Here is a 13,804-nt window from a genome sequence, read left to right as displayed (position 1 = left end):
CCTGGCCAGAGACAGAACTCTGGCTGCCTCCACGGTGACCTCCCTGCCACGTAACAGAATGTTTTAGCGGCAGAGGCTCCAAAGCAAACCTTGTACTATTTAAAAGTGGATGCGGAGACTGTGCAGGGAGAGAAAGCCAAATGGAAAATCCTTTCCCTGTTTTAACCCTGGCAAGCTAGACTCGAACCCTGAGTCCATTGAGAGGGAAGGGAAGGGAAACAGCAGTGTGGTATTCAACTAACTGATGGAGATCATCTGGAAGAAGATGCCTCAAAGCATTTATTATGTAAGTGTGTGTTCTCGGGGGTGCCTAAATTTAAAAATTAATATCGCACAGCAAACCTTTTTCGTAATTAGTGTATTCTAGAATGTGAAGCCTTAACCGGTATCCTTACGAGAGATCGATGCAGAGGAAAGTGGAAATGTTTTAAATGTGAGTTGAGCGTGCTTGTGAATGATCGTCCCAAGCCAAGTAACTGCCATTATGGGGAGCTCAGTTGTGCCCCATTTCAAAGGTGTTCTCCTAGCTAGGCTTCTTGCCTGTTCCACCGATTCCTGAAGGTAGGGGCAGGCGAGGGATTCAGAAGACCCTCAGCTGAGGATCCAACCGAGTGTAAGCAAGTCTGGCTTAATTATGAGTGGCCTGGAGGAGGTGCTACAGTATGGAGGCTGTGGGAAGCTAAGGAGGGGAGGCACACTCTCTGCCGCTATGGGAAGCCTTGTCTGGCCCTGTCTGTCCAGCCTGGTGTGGGAAGAGCGCGTACACTCCCGTGAGTAACCCCTCACCTTTGCCTTGTAGGGAAGCCCAATAAATTCATTGCTCCCTGGAGTGAGTTTTGGCAGAACTGTGCCTTCATTTGTTGTTGGGATCCTAGGAGGAGGGTTAGGCGTTGTTTGGACTTCCCCCCCTGGAAGAAATTTTAGCAATGGTGCTAATGTCAGTAATAGTGTTTTTATTAATGAAGAAATATGAACTATAAACTTCAGGTGTGCCACGTGGTCATTTTGTTCCTACTGCTCCAGCTTTCGTCCCTGAATGCTCTGAATATTAAGGACTGGGTGCTGCCCTGTTTTACACTTTTACATGGTTACATGCTTGTCTGTTTATAGACAAAACGAATCTTAGGGCAAAAGGCCCATTCTCTTTATGTGTGTGGGAATTTGCTTCATGTGTGTCGATGTACCTTGTGCATGCTGGTGCCTGTGGAGGCCAGAAAGGGTGTTGGATAGCTTGGAACGGGCATTGCACCTGGATGTGAGCTTCCATGTGAGTTCCGGGAATCAAATTCGGGTGGTCTTAGCTGCTGAGGCATCTCTGTAGTCACAGAAGTTCCATAAATCTCTGGTCTCAAGAATGAAGGGCTCAGCATCTTTGTCCCTGTAAGCCTTGTTTTCCATGGCACAGATCATTACATCGGTTGTTTTCATTTCTAAAATTAGTAGGGGAAAGTATCTTCTTATAATTTATTTATTCTTATTTTATAATCTTAACATTGAATGGATTTATTCACACTATGTGAACAACAAAAAATTTCTTTAAAAATGAAGGATTGATGAAAAAGAATGTAGCCACCTGGCCTCAGTTTCCCCAGAATCCCCTGAGCACATTAAAGCAGGCTGCTCTTGCAAATTTAGTCTCCAGTTGCAATATTCCTTATATCCTTCAGACAAAAACCACACGTGGAAGTGACAAGAAATCCATCCTTTTCTAGCTTTTCTTACATTTAGTTTAAGAAATAAGTACTTTTTAATCACAGTTGCTGTGGGCTTAGTGCTGTGGGCTCATCTTTACTGAGAGTCTATTCTATTTCAGAGCCCTTGACAGTAAAAATCTGTTTATCCTGGCATTTAATTTATGCTATCTCTGGAATGTTCTCAAAAGTTTCTTTAAAAGTATTTTTGTTCTCTTAAAACAAAAACCAAAAACCAGATTATCCATGTTTGGAAGTCCTCGGCGGGCTTTGTAAGGTGACCCTTTGGCACCTCCCACAGCTGAGTATGAAACAGCCAGGGTTAAGACCCTCCAATCTTAACATCTTAGTGACTTCAAACACCTGAGAGCTGCTAACCATTAACAAGGGTGGGGGTTGTGTAATCATTTTCAATAGATTGTCACGCACAGCCCTGCCTATCTGGAACATTCTAGAATACGAAACTCTATAGAGTCTCTTAATCATGCTACAGTGCTCATTTTTACCATAATCCTAGGAAACGCAGTTTCCAGAGATCGATTAAATAAGAGGCTAGAAAAGGCAGTCATGGTCTGAAAGAGAAGCAGTGGAGGTCAGGAAAGGGCCCCTGTGAGGTGAGCTGAGGTTTACACGTGTGTTAAGTCAGGTGCGGCCGCCCCTGTCATCACAGCACCTTTTATTTGCAACCCGGACTGTTCAGGGAAGCACTCGCTGCTGTTCTCCTCATCCTGAGCCCCAGCTGTAGACAGCTACCCCTTCCTCCTGACCCCACTCGCCCTGGCCTCGGGAGAATGGGGCACGGAAGGTCCTCAGAGTGGTTCTCCTACCTGGGCACTACACAACACTGCCCTCTCCATTCCAGCCGCCGCTAGGCTTCTGCTGCCCTTTCTTTGGATCCAGGTGCCTAGTGTTGGAGTTCTCCTCCCCAGTCACTTGTCAGGAAGCTGGGAGCTGACTCCGAGTCTGCAGCTCACGTTCTGCACATTTGTTTTGGGGGTACATCATGGCGCCATCTTCATTATTACACCGTGAATACTCCCTTCTCTTTATTCTATTGGTCTTCTTGCATTTGCCTCTCTTCTTATCAGCTGTCAAAAACTCCATGGGGAAGTTGTTGGGTATTAATAATAAATTGATGAAAGAATTCATGATTAAAGAGAAGGCAGAGGCAGCCATTCTCTGGGCTAACCCATCAGTGGTACATATCATGGCTACCTTAACTGGCGTGTGATGGCGTGCTTTGCCTAATGGCCATCCATACACTGTCCCCATGGTTTTTAATTCACTGGCAAATTTAGGGGCTATTCACTTAGGAATTAATTTTACTGAAGAGAGTTTTTAAACTGGGAAGGTTCTTTTCATGAGAATGCTAAAATATTACCTTGAGGACAACATTTGAGACTGTAACAGGAAAACCAATCAACCAGTTGTGGATAACTCCAGAGCAAGCCAGTGTAAAAGGCTTTTTCTTCCCCAAACCCCTGCGCATCCTGTGCCCCCTCGAGTTGGAAGACGTTGGTAGTGTTCAGCCTGTGCACACACTTCCCTCCGTCACACGCCCCTGAGATTATTGTGGAAAGGCCACACCCCTTTCTTAACAAGGTCATGACTTTAGGTTAGGCTAGGGTGAGCCAAGCAGTTTCTCACACAGATCATGTCATTTGCCAAAATAAGACTGCTTTCGGTTATCAATGCCAAGGCCAGCTCACCGAAAACAGCAGTCTGTGATTTGACCAGAGAGGAGGCCCCCTACCTAGCTCCCGGGGGAGGAGGGGGACGCTCTAAACAATTAAGCCGCAGAGAGAGCTGCCCCCTTACATTTTCCTCACTGGGCAGCTGAGCTCTGTGCCTGTCAGGTTTCCCCATCTCCCCTCGAGTGACAGCCGCATTGACATGTTATACTCCACATTGATTTTACAGTTAAGGCGCTGATCGTGATGTATAAGGATTTTACGAATTCAGCTGAGAGGCTGACTTTTGCCTTTTATCATTCCATTAAAATTTTATAACCATCTTTTTCATGTCATTTCGCCCATGAATTCTTACTTTAGAAAGTGAGAGCTACTGCGGTGAGCGTAACTTTCCCCGTGTTCACAGCTTTTTATTGTATTAGCCAACTACCCCAATTACAGTTATTACTCATGTTTTACATAATTGTGGTGACCCCTTCAACTGCGCGGTAGTGGGACAGTTGATTTGTATATAGAATTAGATGATCCTGCTTATCATTTTAAAGCACTAAATTGAAAGAGTGCTAGAAGTCAGGTTTTAACACTTCCCTAGCCAAAGGAGCTAATTAAGCCAAGTCTGTTCTCTCCAAGACGCTTTAAAGGACGCTTCTGTAGCGCAAGCAGGGAGCGTGCTCAGGTTCCCTGAGAATGAAGCTAATAAAATGTATGCTGGCTTGGGGAGGGGGGGGTCAGATCATGAAATAGAAATTGAATGTCCCCTCTTCCCAAGATAAGAGGTCTTTAAGGAAAGGCTATGTTCTGTGGGAGTTTGAAGTGCAAGTTCGGCTCATTATCACGGATGTTTTACCTATCACTCCATCAGCAGCTTCGGGAGAAATAAAGGCTTTATCCTCGTCACAGAGAACAAACCGCATCCTTGTTGGTGCTTTTCCCTGAAGAAGCTCGTGGCTCGATAGCCCACAGAGGAAGGAATAATCATGCGAGGCCCTGATGAAAATCTGCTCAAAAACATTCCGATTTAATAAGTGTGTATTATTCTCTGCTGAGAAGAGGAGCCGAGATAGGGTTAGGCTAAAGACTTGAATCTCCACCATTGATTTTACAAGCTCCAATATCAGAGGATTTTAAAAATGAAAACATTTGTAGCTTGCAAGACTCTCACTTGCTTTTCTCTGGGAAATAGCTAAACATGCATGACATGCCTAGCTAAGAAAGGAGCCTTATCCCCGTGTTGGTATGATAATTGCTTCTGTACCTATGTACTGGAGAGGTGAGAAGAAATGTCACAGAGGCATTCAGATGGCTTTAAAGCGAAAGCTAACAGCATACCAGCCTGGGGAATGCCTGCACCAACATCTTCATGATATTAGGATTTTTCTCTCCACAAAGGACTTGTGACTAAATTGTCAAAACAGCTTGATTTCAGGCCCCTTCAAAAAAACAAATCATGATTCTACCATGAGTCCAGTTGGTGACTAAAATGTGGACCATTCTATTTGAAAATGTCCTTTAACTGGCTATTATGACAACCACTGGCTTCCCAAGTCTGTGGCTGCTTTAACACTTAGCCCTCAGTGGGACACTGAATCACACACTCACACTCAAATCAATGCTGTTTTAAACAATTACTAAATCCAACTATATCTTTTTAAAAGATTTTCAATAAAATCTAATGTTCACAGAAAAAAAATCTCATAAATGTCAAAATTGCTGTGGGAAGAAAAGAGGGCTATAGTATTTTTTTTTTTGATCTGTTGTAGCAATTTATAGATCTCAGGCCATGGTTTATAAGAATGCTAAATGTTCTGGAATTACAGCTGTTACTGATCAGTGATTGAGGCAGATTTGTGTTATTGCGCCATGTTCTTGCTTGTACCTAGAGAGCAGTAAAGCCGCAATATAATAAAAAGCACCTGCATTTTAAATGAAATTTCAATTGAAAAACTTAACAGCCCTTCAAATTGCAGAATTTAACGCAGCCCAGTAAAGCTTAAATAACACTTTGCCTGCGAGGGCTGAGGGGATTCGCATTCAAGGTGACTTGATTGTGTCGCATGGCGAAATTATTTACAATTAAGGAATTTCTCTGGAGGGCTGCAGAGAGCTCGCTGCCCCCCACTACCTCTGCAGGCATATGGTGGGCCTTCTTCAGTATTCATGGGGCCTCCCAAACCTTTATGATAATTGAATCAGTTAGAGTGCTGAGCGGGACAAGTGCAGAACCTGTTAACCTAAAGGTCAGACATGGGCATTGTTTATTTATCAGTAGGTGAAGGAGCCGGGTCATCATCAGCTCTGTCACAGGCACAGGGAAATATCACCGATAATATTAACAGGGGGTAGATAAATCACGAGCCGTGGATTAGCATGATAAACAGAGGCAGCATCATATGGAATGTATAATGAGGGTGTTGCAGGGTTTCATGGGGTTGTAAACTCTTGGGTCTGTTATGATCATGCCGTTGGTTAAAATCAGTACTGCGGGTCCATGGGGCCAAATGTGGCCCAAGGCAGAACTTCGGTTAAACTGTCAGCTTTTGTATTTCTTTTCTAATGTCTTGATTTAAAAAGAAAAAATCCTGACATTTTTTCAGCATTAGCTTTAATGAAAAGAAATTATTTTGTTGCTGTATGTTAGGAAGGAAGGGATTTAACAAGTATTTCACTGCCATTATGAGCAGGGCAGTCATGTGGGTCTTTGGATCCCTTACCTGTTTGTCCCTCGTCTCTTTGAAGTGCTTATTCATGGGAGTTTTACTGTTGAGGACATGTGGGAAGTTTATAAGAGCCATGACTTCCTGGATGTGTTCTTCTTTATAGAGCCTGGACCAATAGATGCTCCAATTCTTCTGAATGTGCAAGCTCAAATGATGTCAATTGTCTGGCAACAGCCTGCAAAGAGCAATGGGGTTATTACCCATTATAACATTTACCAGCATGGCCGTCTGTACTTAACAGCCTCTGGAAATGTCACGAATTGCACTGTGGCCAATCTACACCCTGACACGGCCTATCAGTTCCAGGTAGAAGCCTGCACCTCCAGAGGGTGCTCCAAGTCACCAGCATCTCAGACCGTGTGGACACTCCCAGGAACACCAGAAGGCATCCCAAGCCCAGAGCTGTTCTCACACTCTCCCGTGTCCATCATCGTGTCTTGGCAACCCCCCACACACCCCAGTGGCTCAGTTGAGAACTTTACCATTGAGAGACGAGTCAAGGGGAAAGAAGAAATTAGGAGCCTGCTGACCCTCCCAAGAAGCCATGCCATGAAGTTTCTTGACAATGATCCTGCCCTCCGCCCTTGGACCCAGTATGAATACCGGGCTCTGGGGAGCACTCCTAACAAAGGCACCAACAGCAGCACTTGGGTAGAAGTTACCACAAGACCCTCCCGGCCTTCAGGAGTGCAGCCTCCCACAGTACTGGTGCTGGGGCCGGATGCAGTCAAGGTAAGGTGCCCGGTCTCAGACACGAGGACTTACCCTGGCTGCACTCTGTGTTGAACAGAGCCACCTACTGACAAGACCAGCACATTTATTGTCTTAGGCATTTGCTGCAGAAACTAGGCTTCTTGGCCTTTAGCCCAAACTATCTTGAATTCAATGTCAGCTTTTCATCTCTCCCTGTATCCCCTTAATTATATTCTTGAGAGACTGCTATTTGCCTCGCACACATGAAATACTTTGATACCACTGTGGGATGCTTAGCCGCAGCACCACATCATATTTAAACAGATCAGAAAATGAGAGGAGATGGGATGCTAATGGAAGCACTGAGAAGCATATTAACAAACAAAAATCCCACACACTAATGTTCTGCTGTTCTTTAAAAAAAAAAAAAGTCAAAGAATTAAAATGATGGGAAAATTTAAGAAAATAGCATATTGCTGGGGTATCCAGAAAGCTCAATTATTTGCCTCATTCTTTGGGGACTGAACTCTGGAGGATGGAATAACTACCATTGTTTTGGCTGGCATACAAACTTCATTCAAGGGAAATTAGTGTAACCAAACAGGAGGGAGTTTTGCAGCTTAGAAGCCTCTTTTGTGTAAATACACACATGCTTCCATGGGTTCAGTCTTGTACCTCTGCCAAAAGCCTTGGTACAGTAGCTTGCTCACCAGAGCACAAAGAGGGCATTTGCATAACAGCAAAGTTCATCTGTTGGAGATATTACTTGGATCTAGGCTGTGTTTTCTTTCACCAATGAAAGAATGACACTAGATGAGGCTTGACAATTTAAGATTTTGAAGAAAACTCATTTAACCCACAAACTAGAAGTGACTGTATCTTTTTTCTTTTTTTAATTCAGTCTTTGAAAGTTAAACACTTAAAATAGTCTTAATTATCTTCAATCTGAGAACTGTTAAAGCAACACAATTTGGATTAAAAAAATAGGTAAAGCATAAGGAATTCTGTTGATTTAGCACTAAATGGGATTTAAGTTTAACATATAGCATATATGATATTTATTGCATGAACTGAAAAAAAATCATAAGAATTGGTCTTCAGTCAAATAAAAAGCAAAAACGCAGGCAAAGCTAGAATCGTTAATCCTTTCAGAATCGACTTTGAAACCCTGGAAAACTTGTGTGGGATGTTGGTTCAGTGCTGTTAGATGGCCTGGGACCTGGAAGACATTGTCCCTTCATAAAGGCAACAGCTGCACCACAGACATTATTCTGATTCTTCTACCAAAAATTTAAAACTAGCCGTCACTGATTATAGATCCAGAAAGGAAAAAATATACATATGCATGGTTTAAGAAGATAGCAATGGGCCAGGGTGCTTGAGGGGGTCAATGCCTCTGGCTCCAAATCTCTGGGAGGAGTTAGTCAGCCTTTAACACCCCCTCTGAGGGCTTGAAAGTTTCCACACGAATGGGACAGTGCACATGGCCTGTCACTGGCTAGCGGAGTTTTGATTAGATTGGCTAAGGGAGCTGAAGCCCGAAGATCATGACCTCAGGCCCGTAAAGCCCAGACCCAGTTTTTGAAGGATCTTGAAGCACAGAGGTTTGGCAGCCAAGTGATAGCGTGAGCCCTCTCACCTACATCAGCTTCCATTCTTTAACGAGAAAATGAAATTTACCAAGGAGAAGAGCACAGGGAATACTGAACTAAATCATGGAGTGTATTTAAATGTTCATGGAACACATTTTTGTGTTAGTATTACTGACTCACATTGTACTCAAAAGTAGCTTAAAACTTTACCAAAGTACATTTTTCTAGTGAGACTGTCTCTAGTAAACAGATATATGCCTGGGAAACTGTGACTCCTCTCTGCAAGGACAGATCTGAAATCAAAATTGCAAATAGATAAAACATTTATGAGGAATCCCAGGATAGTCATTAATGCACGGTTAAGAAAGCCATTCAATATTTACCATGCTCTACTGTTCTAGGTAAATTGTCAATAATATTAACAATGACAATATGTTCCACTTCTCATATTCATGCAAACACATTTATGAGTGTCTCTTTTTGACACTAAAGGGAAACAGTGGGACCAAAATAGTGCCCCCCCCCCCACCTCATGGAGCTACTCTGTAGACAAATAAGCATAATAGATGCCCACAACTGGCAAGGACTGGGGGGGCATGGAGCAGAATCAAGTTAAAGATAAATAGGGAGAGTGGTTGGGGTGGTAAATGATTGAAGGTATATAGCTGGTATTTCACGGTGTGGCTAGTAGCCACTGGAGCAGGCCGGGTAAGTTTAGAGAGAAGAGCAGCCTTGGGCCATTGGTGCTGTAGCTTCTAGGACAAGGGGCTATGTCTAGTGATATGCTTCTTGCTAGCAGCATCCCAGAGCTGTGTAGGTACCAGAGGTTGCGAGACAGGAATCCTGTAGCTTCCTGTGGTCCTCTCTGGTCCCTCTCCCTGTAACAAAGCCACCAGCATTCAGTCATCATTGGGCGGAACCCTCATGACCTTATCTAGTCCTGACCCCATCCACGGTCCACTTGTAAACACCACAGTCGGATTAAACTTTTACCTTTTAATACCTCACTTGGGGGAATGAGTTTGAAAGTGAGGGGTTGGGGTTTTGTTTTTGTTTTATTTTTGTAGTTCAGCCATATCATCAGCTCGGTTTATCTCTGTGATGTGTTCTTTGCACTAAACAGTATCATCCGCTGCTGTCCAACAGGGACAGCAAGAAACGTGACACAGACTGAGCCAACTGGAAGACAAAGGATAGTAAGAGTTGCAACCCATGCTGGACCTAAGAGAGTCCTGTCCGAGAATGACACATTTTCCCCAGGCTCCCCTATGCGTTGAAGGACAGCCTAAGGAACTTACTGAACTACCGTCTCAAAGTGTGCAGGGGGCTGAGGCTGTGAGGCCATGGTAGAGCGCCAGTCTGGCATACGCAAGGCCCTGGGCTCAAATATGTAGGCTCCTAAACATTGTTTATATCTTGAAGTATTATATCTAGAAGTATTCAGGGAGGGAAATTAGAGCACATAGTAGGTCAGAATCATATCCTTAAAATCTATCAGGAAAAAAAAAAACATGTCAAAGTAATTATGTGAAAGATGACATCTATGTACTTCCAGGTTGTACTTAATTTTCTAAGAAAACCACTTCATTTTGAAACTCGGTAGACAGCCTCTACTACGACTGAAAAGGACAGCTCAATAAAAGTACAGAATAATTTCATATTTAAACATCAATCTAAAACTTCTGAATTAAATATTAACAAATTGAATTAAGCAGAATATGAAAAGAATAATAAAATGAGACAAATTTGATCTGATTCCAAAAATGTAAGGAGAGTTCAATAGCCAGCTGTCTGTCAATATGCCTCTTCCATCAACCAATTAAGGAGAAAGCCTGTTTGTTTTTTGATATTTTTTAACCCAAAGGGTTTTTTTTTTTAATCCAAATGGGGCTGGGAAGTATCTCTGCAAGTAAGAGAACTTACCATTCTTGCAGAGGACTCCAGTTCAGATCCCACATCAGACATCCCATAACTTCTCACAACTCCAGGTTGATGGGGTCCATCTGGCCTCCTTGGGCACCTGCACACATGTGGTATACAGAAACTCATGCAAGCGCACACCCTCACATAAATACAAACAATAAATGGTTTTAAATGGTCTTATCAGATTTTGAAGCAGTCTCTTTACAAAATAAATAAGCAAAGTAAAATCAGACTAAAAAGGGGTCCAAAGAGGACTCAGCCAACATCAGTTTGCCATAGTAAAGCACTTAGCACAACTGAGAGATAAAACTGAGAAATAAGGTGCAGAAATCACCAAATTGTGCATCTGTGCAGCAGCAACAAAATTTATTTTTATGGTGCCATCGGGGCCTCTAACCTTGAACCCTCATCCATCCACAGCTACTAAAATTTGGGCAGAAAAGTTAGCATCCACTACGATGGAATTCATAAGGTATTACTATGTTTTCTGATGTTAAATTCATTTAAACAGAACCATCCTTTGGTTGCAGTTTTTAAAACTTTCCATGTGTTTCTGGCTCTGAGACTAGAATGTGTTATTGCTTTATTTGTTAAACTATACACCAGCTTCAGGAATTTGACTGTGACTCTGAAAATACAAATAATCTCCACCTTTCTCCAGCCTTTGTAAAAGCAACCACTCTAGCCCTCATGCCCACATGGTAAAGCAAGAAGTTTCATTTAATTGAGTTAAAAACATGCAAACTCTCAGGTCCTGATGCTGCCCTCCTGATGCATGTGGATGTGTGAATTTCCTCCGTGTGTTGCTCTGTGTCCTTTAGAACACCCACATGGAGATGAATCTGACTATCCTAGAAAGTATCATAGCTAAAAGCCAAGCCCAGGAAGCAGCTTCCACTCAGCTTCCTGGCTCAGGTCACTGCCCCCAAGACTTTTGTTTCTGTCTAGTGCAGAGGGCTAAGTTGAATATAGGCCTTTGGCAGATGACTTCGGGCAAATAAAGCAGGTAGAACTCTAGGCTTTATGGACCTCACTTGTTCTACCCCAGTGTGTCACACTGATGCTGCTGGTCTTCTCTCTCAGGTCACTTGGAAAGCCCCTCTTATCCAGAATGGAGACATACTGAGCTACGAGATCCGAATGCCAGACCCTCTCATCAGAATAACCAACACGACCTCGGTTGTATTGAGTCATGTAATCAAGCATCTGATTCCTTTCACTAATTATTCAGTCACCATTGTCGCTTGCTCCGGAGGTAATGGATACCTAGGAGGGTGCACTGAGAGTCTGCCTACCTTTGCTGCCACCCACCCCGCCCTGCCTCAGGAACTGGCCCCATTGTCGGCGATTCCAAGCGAATCTGACATCAAGATTTCTTGGCAGCCACCAGCCAAGCCAAATGGACCCAATTTGAGGTAGAGAAAGTAATATTGCTGTGGGGTTTGTTTTGGATGCATCATGCCAAGAAGTAGGAAAGTAGGATTACATTCACATCTCAGTTAGAACTAATTCCATACCAAATTCCATACCCACCTCCACAAACTCATAATAAGTCTGCAATGTCCTCTATTCTTAACATGCATGTCTTGATTTAAATGGAAACGAGAGCTCATCTGATAAGAGTGAGTACCATAGGGCTGGAAAGATGGCTCAGAGGGTAAGATCACTGGCTGTTCTTCCAAAGGTCCTGAGTTCAATTCCCAGCAACTATGTGATGGCTCACAACCAACTATAATGAGATCTATGGCCTTCTGGCAAACAGGTATACTTGCAGACAGAACGCTGATTACACAATAAATAAATAAATCTTTAGAAGAGTGAGCACCAAAGCATTGAAACAGACTAAACAGACTAAAGACCTTTTCACATAGCTAAGATTTCGATTCGTTATCCTGCTCTTTCTTTTCAAAATAATATTCTTATTCTGTTAGGCAGCTCTGATGCTTGTTCTGTGTAACATGGGACAACTGAGTCTGAATTATAAAGTTCACCACAGTTGTTTCCATATCTCCCCTGGGCACACGTGTGAAGAATGTTCTAGGAGATAAGACGGGCGCAAAGAGCTATGATTCTAAAATGGCTGTGTAGCAGCCAGAACTAGATACTTGGCAGAGAAAACAGGAGATAATATTATTATTGTTTATAAAAATTTGATGGTATGAGTCTCGGGAAATCTTTAACTGGATAAGATTTTTATAGTCCAACTTTGTGTGAAACTCTCAGCAAATATCGAGCAAATCTGACACAGAAACACAAAATTCCACCATTCCCACTGGTGATCAAAAGATGTGAGTGGAAATGGTAATTTACAATTAACAGACTATATGATAGCTGGGACAGGAAAAAAATGCTTATCTGGAAACACTTCGTAATTGCACTACGGTATTATGTATGTTTGCAGGCGTGCATCACACACAGGCGCTCCACTCCCTGAACCTCTGTAATAACAGGAGTTGAGACAATCACAATGTTCCTGCTTGTCTTTTGCTTTAGATACGAGCTTCTGAGACGTAAAATCCGGCAGCCACTCGCTTCAAATCCCCCAGAAGATTTAAATCTGTGGCACAATATTTATTCAGGAACTCGGTGGTTTTACAAAGATAAGGGTCTTAGCAGGTGAGATTACAAAAACTATAAAAACAAATGCTGGCATTTAGTTTGGGGCATGTTGAATGGTTCAAAGTACCGCAGCGTCTTCGTTGTGTGAACCTGTTATCAGTCACACAGTAGAATATGTTCAGTTATTATCTGTGGCATTAATCACTGAAGTGCAGCCGAGGCATGTTCAGTGTTTACCATCTCAACTGTGTGCCTGAAATAAGCCTTTCAAGTCAAACTTGGAGATGTGTGAGCCCGGCCTGTTGCTTTTGTCACAGCTCTATCTAGACATGAAACTTAGGAAAGCTGTGGAAGTTTTGAATGTGTAGGTGGAACTCTGGAGATGGGGGCAGTGCTCTCTGCACGTGCCTGCGTCACAGGAGGTAATGGGTTATGAGTCATTGGATTAGTGAGACTTGAGAGAGCCGAATCTAGAGTTTAAAGCAAAAACAGCCAGTAGGTGATATCCATCAAAAACATTTACCATATGATAGAATTTGAGCTAAGTTCTTTTTTGTCTCCTGCTAAGGAAGCGAACCTTTTGCCATCTCTGGGCTTCACCTGTATTGTCTGTCATTCACAGGACCCAGGGATTTCTTAATGTTCTTGGTCCAGGCAATGTGAAGAAGTTTCAAAAAAAATACACGAATGTCTTCCGTGAAAGTTTCCAGTTATATTTTTCAGTAACCTTTCTGTTAGGTTGGTTATTTCTCTAGGCCACCCACAGAGTAATCATGGCCTGAGCCCTGTTCTAATGTCCTACCATCCATCACTTGTTCCTCCATCCCTGCCTCTCAGACTCACCCTCACTGTACTCACGATGGCAAACATGGAGATTCCCACCTCTGAACTCATTCTTCATCAGCCCCTTCCCATCATCAGAATGAGTCTCACTTCCA

General features: G+C 43.0%; 1 protein-coding gene across 1 annotated transcript in view; it reads left to right on the top strand.

The window, feature by feature from the left end:
• Ush2a (usherin) overlaps positions 1 to 13,804 on the top strand; it is a 665,632-nt gene that overhangs the window by 449,719 nt on the left and 202,109 nt on the right. Inside the window, exons 40-42 of the mRNA XM_055609194.1 lie at positions 6,203 to 6,831; positions 11,391 to 11,722; positions 12,801 to 12,923. Coding sequence (XP_055465169.1) covers positions 6,203 to 6,831; positions 11,391 to 11,722; positions 12,801 to 12,923 — 1,084 coding nt within the window. The remainder of the gene's footprint in view (positions 1 to 6,202; positions 6,832 to 11,390; positions 11,723 to 12,800; positions 12,924 to 13,804) is intronic.

Source organism: Psammomys obesus, unplaced genomic scaffold (genome assembly GCF_907164565.1).
Source record: "Psammomys obesus unplaced genomic scaffold, mPsaObe1.curated_primary_1811, whole genome shotgun sequence".
Classification (NCBI taxonomy): domain Eukaryota; kingdom Metazoa; phylum Chordata; class Mammalia; order Rodentia; family Muridae; genus Psammomys; species Psammomys obesus.
The sequence above is the reverse complement of the archived record's forward strand: the minus strand, read 5'-3'. Positions and strand labels throughout refer to the sequence as shown.